Source organism: Rhincodon typus, chromosome 14, assembly GCF_021869965.1.
Source record: "Rhincodon typus isolate 14 chromosome 14, sRhiTyp1.1, whole genome shotgun sequence".
Lineage (NCBI taxonomy): Eukaryota > Metazoa > Chordata > Chondrichthyes > Orectolobiformes > Rhincodontidae > Rhincodon > Rhincodon typus.
The window spans coordinates 32,188,322-32,206,032 of NC_063345.1; the positions used below are offsets into that span (position 1 = coordinate 32,188,322).

The window sequence follows — 17,711 nt, forward strand, 5'->3', positions numbered from 1 at the left end:
CCTGATTTACAGCATCTGCAGTTCTTTTGGCTTTTATTCTACATTTTCCTGAGTCCATCACCCCTACCTCTTCCAAAAGAGCATACCCATTTGAGATGGGGATCGCCACAGGAGACTCCTACATGACCTGTGTTCCCCCTCCTACTTTTCCTGGAGGTAATTCATCCAAGATATTTTGAAAGTTCTGTGTCCAGCTTCTAATTGCCAACTAACTTGGCTGCAGATTGCAATGCAAAGTTTTCACTTTCAAAATAAGAAGAAATCTGTTAGGATTAATCTGTTGGGTAAGGAGGAATTTCTTCTTACAGAGGGTGACAAATCTTTGAAATTCTCTGTCAGAGGGTTGGAGATGCATCATGAGTATATTCGCGACAAAGATCAATGGATCCCTTGGTATTAAAAGGCATTCGAGCATCTGGGAATGCAATGAGGAAACCAGCTTTGAAGTAGAAGATCAGCCACAATTTGCAAGAACATTGAAGGATAACATAAAATAGGGGGTACCATAAAATAGGGGGAACCAGTCTAAAGGTGGTGCAGCAGCAGAGGGATCTGGGTGTATGTGTACACAGATCATTGAAGGTGGCAGGACAGGTGGAGAGAGCAGTTGATAAAGGATACAGCATCCTGGGCTTTTTTCGAGGGGGCATAGAGTATAAATGCAAGGAAATGATGCAGAATTTGTACAAGATACTTGTTCGACCTGAGCTGGAGTATTGCGTACAATTCTGGGCACCACATGGAAGGACGTGAATGCGTTGGAGAAAATGCAAAAGAGATTTACAAGAATGGTTCATGAGGTGAGAAATTTCAAATCTGAGGAGAGATTGGAATTGTTTTGTTTGGAAAGAAGAAGCTTAGAGGGGATCTGACAAAAGTGCTCAAAATGATGAGAAGGCTGGAGAGAGCAAATAGGGAGACACCGTTCCTGGTGTTAAAAAGAGCAGAAAAGATGGGTCACCTGGCCTCTACCTTTACCGTAACACATCTGGGATTCTGTAGTTGAAAGCAAACTCAGTGGCCAAATGGCCTGCTCCTCCTGTTTCCTATGTTCCAATATCAAACTTGATTTCTGCAAACACAGTCGACCTTTTGGGTTGTGATCTTTCACCAGAATCCTGATGATTATTTCCAGTACTTGCTGTTGAGTTCTTCAAACTAATTCTATAAGCTCCCTGTTACCAGTACTAGATGTGTATATCTAATTCCTCTCGTTACATTGTTTGGCCTTTCATTTCATTGTGATTTTTCTTTTCTCCCCCTTGCATGTATGAGGTCTGCGCAGATGTTTGTCATAGCATGCTATTAGTCCAAGACAACGTAGCACTAGGATGAGCAGTCAGAGTTTAAGGGATTCATTTCTAATCCTCATTGAGTTAGTTGATCTTAATGATGTTAATTTGCTACAGTACCAAGATATGCTTTCTCTGTGTTGACTTAAGCTGTCATTAAGTCCTGAGTCTTAATTTTCTTATTTGGTATGCTATGTTGTGTTATTGTTGCATGTTTGCATTCTTTGTACAGGGGAATATCTCCCACATTTTTGTGAGGTTTCTTTGCTGAAGTTGCTTGAAACAGAACAGAGCTGGCTTATGAAAGTTCGTTGCTGTACTCCGTTCTGTCTCTAGGATTTGGAAGGCAGTTGGAATGAAAGTTATAGTGTCATAATGGGGTAAAAATATAATAATAATCCAGCATGCTGGTTACTTCTGTTTGTTGGGTTTTCACACAGTTCAGATACGGTGGTTAAGTCAAATAACTCCCATAAGTCCTTTTCATTTGGTCTCTAACAATACACTTCCCTAGTGAAAAATTCCAACTCAACCAAGGGATTCAAGTTTTTACTTTCAGCATGAAGTATTTTGCATTTGTCAGTAGTTAACTACTGCCTAGGTGAAAATTCTGCCAATCTTTCTCAGTAAAATTTTAAGGTTGTCTGAGTCTACAGTGCCTCTTACCTTGCTATCTTTAGGAACACCACAGTACTGGAACAATGTTTAAAGCGCATGTATACCACAAACAAGTATATCCTGGGACTTGCATAGTCAGCACCACCTGTGGAAGTTTCCTTTAGTGGTGCAATTCAACTGCGTACTCGTTTTTTTTTTAAAACCTGTGAAGCAAGGAAGGTCCACTTCCATAGGCAAACATGGATGACATCTATGAGTTGAAAGATGACTGTATGTATCATATAGGGAGTATCGTTCATTGGATGAGCAGTGATGCAACCTTTCTGACCAGAGCAGTGACACACTTGGATAGATCTCATACTGATTAAGGGAGAAAATTAGATGAAACAAAAGTTTAAGTTGTTCAGCGGTAGGTAAATAAACCAATGCTTTTCTTGAAGTAATAAAACTTCTCAAAGTTCAAGCTGTTCTAGACTTTATCTTTGAACCAAAGTAAAAGGAATGATGCAAGTTTTGAATTTTGCATTACTGCAGCGTTGTTGATAAGTTGGGTCACAAAGCCTTTATATGATAAACCTCTGTAGGGTCAAAGTTAGATGTGCATGCACTGAACCTAAAGACCAGCCTGAGAACTGGATTGGCAAGCAGAAAATAACCATAGTTTAAAAAAAAAATTGACCTGCAGTTATATTTCCATTTTGCTTTCAAGCCTGAGCAAAGATCACAGAAGACCAAATGACTGTCACTGTTTGGTAAGGTTGTTAAATCACAACTGTATGCTCTATATACGTGCACATGTTCACATTTATACCTAATAGTGAGCTGGTCAGTTTCACTTTTTCTGGGCAGTAGTAATTACTTGTGACATAAGTGTGAATTTTACATCTAGCACTCATAAAGACAATCTCAGCAGCAGAGAGTCGTGTCTTTGCAGTAGCGTTGTAGGTGACAAATAGTATTTATTGCAATGGCCCTGTGGTGCAGTTGCAGTGTCCCTGCCTCAGGTTTTATGTCCCACCCAAGAATGGGGTGTGTCATAATAGGTCCAAACAGGTTAGTTTTAAAAAGATCAATATCTATGTCATACATTTGCAGTGGCTTGCAATAAGCTTTCCAACAAACAGCATCAGCCAATAAAATCCCATGAGGAAGTAATAAAAACACAGACGTCTCTGATTTGTAGTAGCAAGTCTCTGATCGGCTAATGGTCATTTGTGTTCATTCCAATGGCATCATGAATCCACATTTTGTCATTGGTATCCATTGACCTTCAGTTTCTAACGGAATCTTCAGCAATATTCAAGGCACTTTGGCGGCAGTAATACACTGTGGTATCCCTCTCCTTTCACTGGTAATTTGGGATTTCATTTATTTCTGTACTGTCTGTGGCAGGTTCATATCGTTACTTTACGCTTGGTTCACGTGTTATTTTTAACATGTAATTATTGATTCTGGTGACATTCTGACGACTGAAGTCAGACCACAGGGTTCGTAGTTGACAATTTGCTTTTTATAAGGGCAACTACATTCCTCTGTAGTCTATTTCAATAAGAATATGCAAAATAGATACATTGGTCTTGATTACGTAGTTAATTTATTCCGAAGATTTACCTGTATTCTTTCTTTTAAGCCTATCTAAAATATCTATTCCACATAATAAATGTCAATTTGGGATGGTATATTTGTTCATGATTGCCTTGACAAATATGTTTGAGAATTAGTTATGCAGCATGTTATCGAAAATAACATAGAACTTACATGGCAATGTAATATAGAAAAAAGATTTCTGGCCAAATCAGGAAAACATTAAAAAGTGAAAGGAGATGTTAAATTGCATGCCTAAACGATTTGTCTGTGATGGGGTTTAAAGGGAGTCTTAAATGAAATGGCACAAATGGAGTTGGTGAGTTTTATAGGGGTATTTGCGGAGAGCCTTGCTGACTGCATCAGTTATCTTGGCTCTACATAATGAAGTGATAGGATAGCAGTGATTTGCAAAAGGCTAGAACCAGATAAATGGCACATTAAATGAATTGGTTGTCGGTGGAGTGGTGAAATTGTGGCACTTGAGGTTAGAAATGGCTAGGGCTGAGTACCAAGTTAAATTTAAAGGAAAATAGGTGATGGGTGAGCAGAGGTGGACGTCTGTGGTGTTATGGACCAGACCAAACCCCCTCAAAACATAGCAAGGAGATAGCTTAGACCCTAACTTTGATCATGCTTTAAGGCAAGTGTAAGGCGCTGCGTTCCAGATGTGATTCGATTGGTTATACTATGATGTTTAAGTAAAACACACTTTATTCTTATGCCACAGTTAAAACTACAAACAACAAAAAAAATTGGCATGACTTTAACTTTATGTTGTTAAGTATTTTATCATTTAACTGTTACTCAACTGTTCCAATATAGCAGCATCCCACAAACACATCCTTGACCGAGGCAAATTTGCCAAAACCAAAACCAATTTGCTCACATGCTATCTCCAGTCCAGGAGAAAGGAAAAAGCAGAATGAATCTAGGAGCAAATACAGAACTCAAGCTTTTTGTAATAGCAGAGAGCAAGCTGTACCTGGTAGCTTAGACTTCAAAAGCCCCAACTTCAAATGAAAGCAAAACGAAAACCCTGGGTCTGTGTGAGCCTAACTCCACGCACTCATGCTTCTTTTGCCTAAATTAAAATAAACTCAAAACTATTTACTCTGCTTTCCATGGAAAAGACACCTCGGCATCAGGTTTACAACATGCCTCTTCAAGAGAAACAGGATGGATTAAATCGCTCTTAAAGGCACATCTTATTGTAGTGGTTTTTGTAATAGGAAGGACATGGAATTTCGATCTCACATACGAATCCAAATAGACTCTAAGACTGAGAGCAGTTGCAATCAGCCTAAAATGATGTCTGGAAGAGGAAACTGAATTGGTGCCTTTCTTCTTCATTTTTACTTTCCCTGTTCTTCTTGTTTTCTCTGTTACTTCCCATTTCTTCTCATTCAGCTTTCCTGAATGCTTGTTATCCTTGTAAATTACATTCACTTCTATCAGTCTAGATTAGTCACCTCTACAATTTTTAATGACGTTATAATTACAGTGTGCCAGTTCACCCACTTGAAATTTGAATGCATACCTTCTATACAGTGCATCTGATGTGAATCCCTAACCATTGTCTGCTGAATGTTAGACTGTATTTCTGCATTCTGGTTTTCCTACCTTTGTTCTTCTTATTCCTCCCCCATAATGTTTAAACCTGACATCTTTTCTGTGTTGGTTGCAAGTCTGCTTGTGCCAACCTTATAAAGCTGGAGCTTGTCTCCCTATGCCAACATTGACTAGCCAAATTATGCAAGACAAACAATGATTTCCCTGTTAATTGTAATTGTTTGTCTCAACTCACATTCTTCTCACTATATCAGTGACTGTCACATGTCATCTGTTTGTGTAATAGTGTGTTCAAAATAATTAGAGTCTAGAGAATTTATTCTTAACAGGATTAGGAAATATTCAGTGAAATCTGGTGTTCAAATGGAGGTTTTTTTATATCAAAGAATATCATAGAACCCCTACAGTGTGGAAACGGGCCCTTCGGCCCAACAAGCCTGCACTGACACTCGGAGCATCCCACCCCCTATAACCCACCTAATCTATCTATCCCTGAACACTACGGGCAATTTAGCATGGCCAATCCACCTAGCCTGCACATCTTGCGACTGCGAGGAAACAAGAGCACCCGAAGGAAACCCATGCAGACGCGGGGAGAACGTGCAAACTCCACACAGACAGTTGCCCGAGGGTGGAATCAAACTTATGAATGAAATTGCTGTTTGGTGATTCAGGAACTGGGGGGGGGCATATACTTTAAGATTATTATTTAAAAAATAAAGCACAAGATTGGATGTTTTATTTTTGCAGATTGTTAGGACATGGGATTATTTTAGCAGAAACACTGATGGAAACAGAATTTGTAGTCTCATTCAGAAGGGAGGCAGGTTAACATTTTTTGAAGGTAATGGACTGGCATGCTCACCCAGTCTTGTTTATCCCAACTTTTGAATCTGTGTAAATTTGTGTTGATCGTGGTCATGCAAAAGTGTGAAATAATTAACACTGACTAAAGGAATGTAAAATAGTAATGGATCCAATGAGCTACGATATGCCATAGGAGAAACTGCTCTGATGGTCTTGCTAGGAAATCTGCATTATAGGGATGCTTTACTTGTGCCATCCTGGGTCCCCACAATTAATTGCCTCTTAAAAAGAGTCTGTTCGTGAGCTTCGGCAGATGGGAATTTATTTCCCCATTTCCACATTTCACCAGAACTAACACTCATGGTTATCACTTATCAGTTCTGAGGAAGGGTCACTGCACCCGAAATGTTAACTCTGGTTTCTCCTTCACAGATGCTGCCAGACCTGCTGAGCTTTTCTAGCAACTTTGTTTTTGTTGTAACAGTTATGGGTGTGGCTGTTGTCTGAGTTATGGTCTCTTCAACAGAATAAATCTTATTTCAAGAGTTAAGAGCTCCAATTTTCTTTGCTTCAAGATGTAAATTCTTGCTTGGATAGTATATCACTTGCGTCCCTTCAGTTATTCTGTTGAAGAGACCATAACTCAGACAACAGCCACAACAATAAGTATTAGTTCTGCTGAAATGTGGAAATGGGGAATATAACTGAAGCTGCTCAGTATTTTGAAATCCTGATGGCTGCAGCCAGATATTTTTCACAACTAAATGGTGTAGTCATGTAAGTATTTCCAATTTCTCAATATTGATTAAAGTTGGTTGATTTTCTTTTCTCCTCAGACATTTGGCAGTACAATAGTAATTAATCCTGAAAAAGATAAAACAATGGTTCAAGAACTATTAGATTTCAAGGACAAAGTGGATCACGTAGTCGATGTCTGCTTCCTGAAGAATGAAAAATTTGTCAATGCAATGAAGGAAGCCTTTGAAACGTTCATAAACAAACGACCTAATAAACCAGCTGAACTAATAGGTATGGATAACAATTTTTAGTAGAATTTATGTAGAGAATTGAAACCTGATAATTTGAAAGATTTTCTAATCAAATATTTTTTTAATTGGCTATCCTGACTTGTTTATTACATAATTAGTTTTTACCTTGAAAATGCACAGCTGCACCTTAGCAGAATAGTAGATGGCACAAAATGTGGTTTAAAATTCCTGTCCTTCTAAAACAGCACTTTTGGAGCAGGTGAGTTCGTCATCATGTCTCTTGATTCATAATCCAGAGACTAAAGCCTGTGTTCTGTGGGATGTCACCATGTCAGGTGGTGAAATTTGAAATCAATTAATAAATTTGGAATTAAAGCTTTTGAAGTTGTGATTGTGAGACCATTGTTGATTATTAGACAATGCCCTTCCTTCAGGGAAGAAAGTCTGCTGTCTTGATGGGGCTCTGTCCTTTACATTGTCTATCCCCTCTTAATACCTCTGAAATGACATAGCAACCCACTGGGTTGTATCAATCCACTACAAAATCTAAGAAAACCAGAGAAACTGGATAAGCCACCTGACATTGACTGAGGCACTGGAAATGACAATGGCAAACTTGTCAACCCTGCAGCGTCTTCCTTAGTAACATCTGTGGTCTTATGCCAAAATTGGGAGAGCTGTCCCACAGACTAGTTGAGCAACTACATGGCAGTTCATTCATGGTGTCACACCATGTCTCACCATGATCATCACCATTGCTGGGTTCTGTTCCATTAGCAAAGCAGACACCAGCGGTAGCAAGACAGTGATGTGTCGAGGAAAGAGAATTACTCTCGGAGTCTTCAGTATTTACTCCAGACATCAAGAGTTGTCATTGCATCAGGGTGCACACACAGGCACACAACAGTACTTTCCCCCACTTGCTGATGAATCCTAGGTACTCAATGTTGAACACCCATTGGACATAACTCTAAGGATGTAAAACTCATGTCTGTCACCAAGCTCAAAAGCACCACTCTTGCCTGGGTCCGAAAGAATATTTTTGCTAAACTGGGTCATTTCCAACCAGCGGGAAAATTGTGACTTGAACTTGTGCTCACCAGTCTGTTGCATGCTTGGCAGCAATGGTAGGAGTGAACACTGTATAGACCTTGTGAAAACAGATGTCCTTTATCCCGTTCTGTGGCACAACCACTGTTCTAGATTGAACAGATTTCAAATAGGTAAAACATTGAAAATTGGGTATCCGTGAGTTGTGAGAATTACAAGTAGCAGAATTGTATTCAACTACAGTTTGTAAACTTCGGGCCTTCCACATTCTCCATTGTATGATCACATAAAGCTGAGGAACAAATCCTGGTTTAACGAATAGTGCAGGAGGACATGCTAAACAGCAGACGCAACATGTGATGGGGCAAAGTGATTCCATGACCAATGAATCAGATTTAAACCCTGCAATCCCACCACTTCCAGTTGTGATTAGTAGTGGACATTTAAGCAACGAATGACAGGAGGAGACTCCACAAAAATCCCCATCACAATGATGGTAGGGTGGAAACAGCACATTAGTGGAAAAGGCCAGGCTGATGCGTTTGCATCACTCAACAGCCAGCATTACCAAATACATGGTCCTCTTCCTAGAACCTAGCATCACAGATACCAAATATAATTCACTCCAAGTGGTATCAATAAATGGCTCAGGGTACGGGGTACTGCAAAACTGTAGCCCTGACAACATTTCAGCAATAGTGCTCAAGAGTTGCACTCCAGAACTGTGTGACCCTGGCCAAGCTGTTCCTGTGCATTTATAATGCCTGGCAATGTGGAAACGTTTCCCTGCATGTCCTGTGCACAAAATAAAGTACAATCCAATCTAGTCAAGTAACACTGATCAGTCTTTTGTTGATCATCTGCCAAGTAATGTAAGGAGTCATTGACAATGCTGTCAAGGGGCATTTATGAAGGAATAGTCTGCTCACTGATGTTTAGTTTGGTTCTGCCAGGGTGCAGCTCCTGACCACATCACAGCCTTGATTGGACTTGTGCAAAAGAGCTGAATGCAGAGGTGAAGCAAGAACAACTGCCCTTAACTTGAAGGCAACATTAGACCATGTTTGGTGTCAAGGAAACCCTCGTAAATTTGGAGTCATTAGGAATTGAAAGAAAACACTCTGTTAGTTCAAAGGAAGATGGCTGTGCTTGCTGAAGGTAGTCATAGCATATCACTCCAGGAGTTAATTAGAGTAGTGTCTGATGCCCAAGCATCTTCACCTGCTTCATTAATGACCTTCCCTTGCTCTACCTCCAACATATAAGGTCAGAAATGGAGGTGTTAGCATCATATGCAACACCATTTACGACCCTGTAGATACTGCAACAGACCATGTTTATTTATGGCAAGACCCTGACAACCTTTGTCCTTGGGCTGATCATTGCAAGTAACATTCCTACCATGCAAATGCAAGGGACTAACCATTTCCAAGAGAGGAAAATCTAACCATCTCACCTTGATACTCAACAGCATTACTATTCACCATTCGCTGAACTGAAGCAGCCATATAAATACTGTGGCTACAAGACCAGATCAGACGCTAGGAATTCTGTGTCAAATAACTCACTTCTAACTCCTCTAAATCTGGTCCACCGGTAAGGCACAAGTCTGAAGTGCAATGGCAAGGTTTCCACATGCCTGGATGAATGCAGCACCAGCAACATTCAAGAAGCTTGATACCATCCAGGGAAAAGCAACCTGCTTGAATGGCATCCCATCCACCATCTTAAACATTAACTTCATTCACTACCAATGCACAGTGACATCAGTGTGCACTGTACAAGATGCACAGCCGCAACACTCCAAGGCTCCATCAACAGCACTTCCCAGATGGACAGTGGATATGTGGGAACATCCCTTGCAAGTTACCCATGCAGCAACCCTGTTTCCTGACTTGGAGCTATTCCACTGTTCCTTCATGGTCAATGGGTCACAATCCTGGAATTCCATTCCTAACAGCCCTGGCAGTGTACCTGCACTCCAAGGACTGCAGCAATTTGAGAAGGCTGTGACGGCCATCTGCTTGAGGGCAATTAGGAATGGGCAATAAAAGGTGACCTAGCCAATGATACCGACATCCATGACAAATAATGAAATAGAAAATTTTGAGTTTAACAGATTCACAAATGCTTGTGTTTTAAGCAGCTTAGTGTGTAGAGGGCACAAGTTCTAGTTCCTGTTGGGAAACTAACAGAAGATTTACGAAAAAAAACCCACAAAAGAAAAGTGCCCTAGAGCAGAGACCTCCTTCTAGAAACCAACTTAATTTCTTTTAAATTCACTCTCAGGATATGGATGCGGATGTGGCCCTTTGGGGACATCCAATTCAATAGCCTGTTCCACCTTTTCCCATACATTGTTTGATCACTGTAGATTCAAGTTCTATAACAATTCCTTGAAATCGTACTATGTTTGAGCTTCGACGGCTCTCTGCAGCAGTGAATTCCACAGGCTCACCACGCTCTGGGTGAAGAAATTTCTCCTTGTCTCGGTCCTAAATTGGTTACCTGACATCCCTGGTTCTGGGCTCTTCCCCACGTCCTTTAAAAAGAGGGGGTGTATTAGCTACCCTCAAATCTGTAGGAACTGTTCCAGAGTCTGTAGAGTCTTTGAAGATGACCAATGAATCCCCTAGGGCCATTTCCTTATGTACTCTGGGATATAGGTTATCAGGTCCTGGGGATTTATGGCCTTGAATTCATCAATTTCCCCATCACCATTTCCCTACCCATATGGATTTCCTTCAGATCTTCCCTTTCACTAAACCCTGTGATCCCCAGCACTTCTGATATGTTTCTCAGTCTTTCCCTGGTGCACTTGAGCAGGTTGTGGTGAGCTACCTTCAACTGCCGCAATCTGTTGAGTTTGAGACCACTCTGTTGTGACCACTCCCTGTCCTGCCCTGCCAACAAGCCTACCCTGGTTTGGAGGCTAATTTTAGAAGATTTATTCATTTCACTTGTCTCTGATAGATATTTCAACGTTGATAATAGCTGTGACAGGCAAGTGTTACTTGAAATTAGTGTTATTTGACAACAGTGTTGCCTGCCTTGAAGTCCATGTGTATGTAATGTTTTTAGTCGATATTTAATATTCTCTGGTGCTGCTTGTGATGATTACCATCAATTATAATTTAAAAAAAAAATAACATGTTCTGTGTGGCGCAGAAACATTTCGACCTCTGAAGATTTTAGATATGGAGTGGGAGAGAGAAGCATACTGGTGAGGGCAATTAGAAGACTAAAATTAGAAAATTAATTTAAAGTTGAGTTCGGGCTGCATCTTGCATTCATTTTGTAGATCATGTCTTTAAAATACTTAATAATGTATTTCTGTGCTTATTTGAGGCCCTGCAATGTTAGCTTTGTAAAAACCCAAATGTTGTTTGTAGTGTTTTGTACTTGAATTTTTACAGTTTTTGAGCATTGTTGCATTGTGCTTGTGCAGTCTGTTAATGTATTAAGAGTTGCAGTATAGATTTTTCTGTTGGTCTTCATATTGTGATCTTTGTGATCTCGGGTAGTGCGCTCTTGATTCTAACCAGTTATTGAGTAAAACAAGGTTGTAATTATGTTGCCAAAGCCTCGTTTGCTAATTAAGTCTCTGCCCTCTGGTTCTCTATCCTTGCCCTAATGAGAATAATTTTTCCCTGTATACTCCATCCAGACCTTAGTTTTGAGTATATTTATCAAATCTTCCTTCAACCTTCTCATTTCCAAGGAAAACAGCCTCAACCTTGCTAAGTAGCGTTAGTCATACAGTGCAGAAGAGACCCTTTGGCTCATCCATTTGTTGTGGTTGGTTGGCTTGCCAAGCTAGTTCATTGTTCTGCAGACGTATCATTACCCTGTTGGATATCATGATCAGTGCAGCCTCCAATGAAGCGCTGTTGTGTTTTCCCACCTGTTATTTAAACTCTGGGGTCTGTTGAGCTGGATTACCTCACTTCCGTTTTCCTTCGCAATAGAGTGTCAGAAGATGCCTATTACATGAACGACATCAGGAAGATAGTACACGCCCCGACACACTCATCATGCTACCTTACATCAGGAACACATCTGAACTGACCACAAGACTCCTACAACCACTGGGCATCAAAGTAGCACACAAACCCACGCCAACCCTATGCCAACTGCTATCGCGAACCGAAGACCCACTACCCACTATGGACAGATCCAATGTCGTATACAAGATTCCCTGCAAAGACTGCGACAAACATTACATTGGACAGACAGGAAGGAAATTAGCCACAAGAGGACAGGAACATCAACTGGCAACAAAAAGACATGACCAATACTCACTCACCTCCATCTACATGGATAAGGAAAACCACCAGTTTGATTGGGACAGCGCCAGGATCCTGGGACAGGCGAAGCAGACAAGCATGGGAATTGCTAGAGGCTAAGAAAGCCATGAATAAACACACAGAACTGGACCCCATATACAGCCCATTGCGAAGGAAAACTGGAAGTGAGGTAATCCAGCTCAATGGACTCCAGAGTTCAAATAATAGGTGGGAACACACAACAGCGCTTCATCGGAGGCTGCACTAATGATGTTACCCAGCAGGGTAATAAAACGTCTGCGGAACAATGAACCAGCTCGGTGAGCCAACCAACCACAACATCCACAACCCAAGCTACAAATCTACTCTAAAACCTCATCCATTTGTGCTGACCCATCGATGCTAATCTCACGTTCAAGCACCTGACCCATAACCTTAAGTGTTATGATATTTCAGGTGCTTGTCTCATCTACTTTGTCAAGGTGGAGGTCTTCTGTCTCTTCTACACTCCCAGGCAGTCCATTCCAGATTCCTCCAACTCTCTGGGTTGAAAAAAGATTCCTCTAAACCACTGTGTTTCTCTTTAAAATTATATCACCTTGTTGTTGACCTCTTCAGCTAAGGGGAGCAGCTGCTTCCTATCCTTCCTGTCCAGGGTACCTCCTTCGCATTCTCTGTTCAAAAGAAAACAACCTAAGCCTCTCCAGCCTCTTGCATAGTTAAAATACTTAAATCCAGGCAATATCCTGGTGAATCCCCATTGTGCTTACCATTCTGCACCCCCCCCCCCTCGCCCCCCCAGCAAATTTTCATCTCCTTTTGGAATTGCGCTTTTGTTTTATATTGTCTCCATGTTCTTCCTAGCAAAAGTAATACCTTGTACTTCTCTGCATTAAATTTCATCTATCTGTTGGTCTATCCCACCAGCCTAGGATATCCCTGGAATTCCATTCCAAAGTTTCCCTGCCCATCACCATCCTTCCCGACCCCCCACAAAAATTCAGCACTGACCAGACTTCTGGTCAGACTTCCGAATATCTCCTTTTATTTGGTTTCCTCAACTTGCTTGATGTTATGACTGTTGTAGAGCAATATGTCACTGGTGCAATATTTTTTAAAAGCTAAATTTTTTTCAAATTTACCCAAAGCGTCTACCAGGTATGCAGCGGTAAAGAATGTGTCAAAGTCACTCCCAGCTCTCCAGCAGAGGTTCACCGTTGCTAGCCAGGTCCAGTCGAAACTTTGTATCCTTCAATGATTGTTGCACTCTAAGTTTTCCTGGATACCATTAACACCAGCAAGATGCACCTCACAGATTTCCACACTACTTCAGTTCATGACAGTCCTGATGATCCTTTGGATGATTATGTGGATAGTCATGGTATGCTGAGATTTGGGGAAAAGGCAGGAGATTGGCACTAGGTAGTAGAACCAAAATAGGTATGATGGGCCAAATGACCACTTTCTGTGCTGTGACAATTCTGTGATTCTTCGAACTCAAAATTCTAAAGATTCCCAGTGTTAAGTGGTTTTGTTGGCTCTTAGAAAACCGTTTTTCTAATGGATAGCTTTCTACTACTCATTCTCTACGGAATAGAGAAGGACTGTTCTTGGGAGAATTACACTTCTCTTCAGCTGCAATTGCAAGCGTGTTTCCCAGCAGCAGCAGGTTTTCTTTATCTTTTCTCTGTTCTGAGAGAGATGCAAATCACACCTCAACAGCTTTCTATTCGACTTTCGATGCCTTCATAATTCACACTCAGCCTCCCCTCAAATAAAAAGGGCAACCTGCAGTGACACCGTTAATCCTCCAGACTGAGAAATTTACCTGGAATTCACCACTCTCTCTACAGAGCTCTTTGTTTCCGTTTGATTTAAAGGAGTCTTTGAGTTTCATTGTCGAATGAAGTTGTGTATTTGTGAGACTTTACAGTATACCTCTGTGAACAATCTGGGGTGTTGTTCTACGTTCAGGGCACTATTTAAATGCATGGCTGTACAGGAGAAAAGATTAACAAGCTGAGTTTCTTTCTATAATGTGGTGAAATAATATAAAATATGAAAGATTTTAATTAACATTTTGTCACTTTCTGATAGACTAGAGAGCCAACGTTGTATGTGACACTTGATATCTGGTCTTTTAAGATTTTGTTTGTTTCATTTTACTTTATCCTGTTTCTTTATGTGGCTTGTTTGGCTTCAGGGTCATTTTTATCTTGTAAGTGGAAATCTCCCTCTCCTGCATATGCTTGACCTCATATAGATACAATCTACGTGGATTTGAAGCATACTTACATAGTTGGGTGATATACTGTATGACATGTAGGAGGGGTGGTGCCAAAGAGCCAGACATGTATAAGACTGAAGGAGGGAATGAGGGTGTGAAGATTCTAAATATAAACCATTGGTTCCATATGGCTGTGTGATAAATGGTGAAGAGTGCTATGCTTCGTAAATAAAGCAGTGGATGTCAAACTCATAGCTGCCTGTAAATGACGCATTTGCTGCTGAGTAAATTTTGGTTCCAGTCTGATGAATCCAGCAAAGAAATGATTATTTGTCATCAGGTATTTGGCAACTTGAGTGGTTGTTTGAGCCTGTCTTTCTTTTTCCTGCACTGTGAATTTGTAATTCTTGGGACAAACGATGTACTAAAGTGTGACACTTCATAATTTTGATTTCTTTGAAAGGAGTATAAGCGTGGTTTCTTGCCAAGTGCGAGCTGTAAGACCATAAGTGCCCCAAGTCCCTTTATGTACAGCTTCTATTTAAATAATAGTCTGTTCTCTTGTTTGCCTTTCTAAATTCATCATGTAACACTCAACAACGTTTGAAAAGCCAACCATTTAATCATTTTGAAAATTGACCCCTATCTCAGTTTTTGAGTTGAATGGATCTCCACTTTGCCTCTGAGGAAAGGTCACCGGACCTGAAACATTAACTCTGATTTTTTTTTCTTCACAGATGCTGCCAGACCTGCTGAGCTTTTCCAGCAACTTCTGTTTTTGTTCCTCAAATTTGCTTATTTGGCTTGTCTACCAAAATCAGACTTCCTTGGCTTGTGAATGAAGAATGATTACTTTCAAGTTGCTGCAGGGTTGTGGTGTCTATATGGCAGTGCAAGACCACTGCATTCTGAAGAGGGATAAAAGTAGTAAGATTTACATTTAAAAACAAGTAAACTTACAGTAGACAAGGATAATACAGTCGGTACTTAGGTGAATCTTCAAAAGCACTTTAGTAGGATATTGCATAGTATGACTCCAGGTCAAAGCAAATGGAGTCAGGAAATGGATAAAAAAAACAAAAGGGCTACATGTAGCAACACAGTATGGCTGAAGGTAGAACATGATGTTCCACAGGAATTGCTGCTGGGTCCAACCACTGATTCATGATTTACATTAACAATTTGGTCTTGAGAATCAGAAGAAGGGTTTCAAAATTGAGAACACCAAATTGAATGGGACAGTTAATACAAATGAATATGACAAAATTGAAATGGTATCAATAACCTTGTAGAATAAGTGGGTTAATTTGAGGAAAGACTAGGCAAAGTGATGTGTGATATTAGGAGGAACAAAGAGGTCAAATGTTGTTTGGAAATCTAAGAGGGGCAACAAACCAAAAAGTAAGTTAGTACAGATGGAGAAGTCGCTAAAAATATTGACAGAAATAATTTTAAAATAATCATGAAAATCCGTTGCTTGAACAGCTGTTTTCAAGCTGTGGTCTGCAAAAAAAGGTGGGAATTACTTGATACAGACTTTTAAAATTCATGTTAAGTTTAAAAATCAGCTCTCATGTATGTACAGGGAGGGGGTTGAGGAAGATTGAAGGGTTCCCAAACCAAAAAAGGGAGATTAGAGTCAGCTTAGTATGCATGTAACAAAGCAAGGAAGGGAAGGCTTTTACTTCTCTTTGCTGATCAGGTTGGCAGAGATTACTGTGGATCATATATTGGCACCGACCGGTTGTGTTGAATAACTTGCTACTCGTGCAATGGATTTAATGTAAAAGTGTAACTCAGCACTGAACTTGGAAAATAACCTAAAGAGGTCTGTGTTTTTTTCTGTTTCAGCCAAATATGTAGACTCGAAGCTTCGAGCTGGCAATAAAGAAGCTACAGATGAAGAACTTGAGAAGATGCTAGACAAAATTATGATAATATTTAGATTCATTTATGGTATGTGTGGAATTGCTGTTATTACAAAATAATATGGTTTTTAAATATTACTACACTTCTATCATTGTTGATGCAGCATGTAAAAATAAAGCACTAAAGAGTTCTCTTGAGTTTTTTGACCAAAACTAATATCAGCCATAACAGCAATTGAGTTTTCTGCCAGCATGTACTGCATGTGGTGATTGGTAACTTGAATGAGGCATCAGAAATTACTGTGAAATTAGAACCAAAAGAAAGGTAAGATGTGCAGAGAGACCATTCAGCCCATTGTGTCTGCACTTTCTGAATAAAGTTGTCACCCTTTTCCTACATTGCAGCGTCTGGTCTAGGCCTCGCAGGTTACAGTGTTGGTGTGGGTCTAGGTTCCTTTTAAATGCTTCAAGAGTTTTGGCATCAGCCAAAATTCCAGATATTCACCACAGGTGAATAAAATTTTCCTCATGTCCTCAACCAATCATCCCAAATCTGCACCCCTCAGCCTTCCATGTTCTAAGGAAAAGTGCTACGTGGCAAAGAATCACATGTCTTCAGGAAGAAAGAAAACTGAAAGAGATGAGGAGAACAGATTCCAACATCTTTTATCTAAAATATTCTTGCTTTATTGTTTTTGTGTTGCACATTCCATGCAAAGGGTGAAATCCTGTTCCTTAATTCCTACTTAATCCTAAACTTCTAATTTGGCAAGGAAATTTTATTTTCATTTATCTTTATAACATGTTGTTGGACATTTTGCAAATATGTTGTTTGTAAGTTGTTAGAAGTTTGTTTAGTTTGCTTGATGCCTTTTCATTAACTGAATTATCATGTAATGTTATTAACATTCCAAATTATAGGTATAGAAAGTGATGTTTTTGAATAATTTCTTTTTGTATGTAATCTATTAAATTTTTACTTTCCTAAAAACACAGGAAAAGATGTATTTGAGGCTTTTTACAAGAAGGACTTGGCAAAGCGACTGTTGGTTGGAAAGAGTGCATCAGTAGATGCTGAAAAATCAATGCTGTCTAAATTAAAACATGGTGAGTTTGCTTCAATTAAAAAATTCGGCCATAGCATATGTATTGCCATTCCTTGACTGCTGATATATCTGATTTATCAAGTTTTTTTGTAATTAATTTCACTTCTGATTGCAGCTAGGTTGTTTCAAAATTTTTTCATCAACCAGAAAAATCTTGACTGATAGTTCACTTTCCTAAGTGGAAAATGTTTGATATTAAAGTATAGGTAGGCCAAAATACATGACAGAATGTGCTTCATTGCCTTTTATTTTGATTTAATTATAAATTGCCAGGCATTTGAAACCTTATTCTTGTGTTGTGGCCATCTCATG

At 39.9% G+C, this 17,711-nt stretch overlaps 1 protein-coding gene across 1 annotated transcript in view; it reads left to right on the forward strand.

Moving 5' to 3' along the window:
- The window catches only part of cul4b (cullin 4B), a 74,803-nt gene that overhangs the window by 38,713 nt on the left and 18,379 nt on the right, over positions 1–17,711 (forward strand). The window contains exons 11-13 of the mRNA XM_020519771.2: positions 6,710–6,902; positions 16,277–16,381; positions 17,290–17,400. Coding sequence (XP_020375360.1) covers positions 6,710–6,902; positions 16,277–16,381; positions 17,290–17,400 — 409 coding nt within the window. The remainder of the gene's footprint in view (positions 1–6,709; positions 6,903–16,276; positions 16,382–17,289; positions 17,401–17,711) is intronic.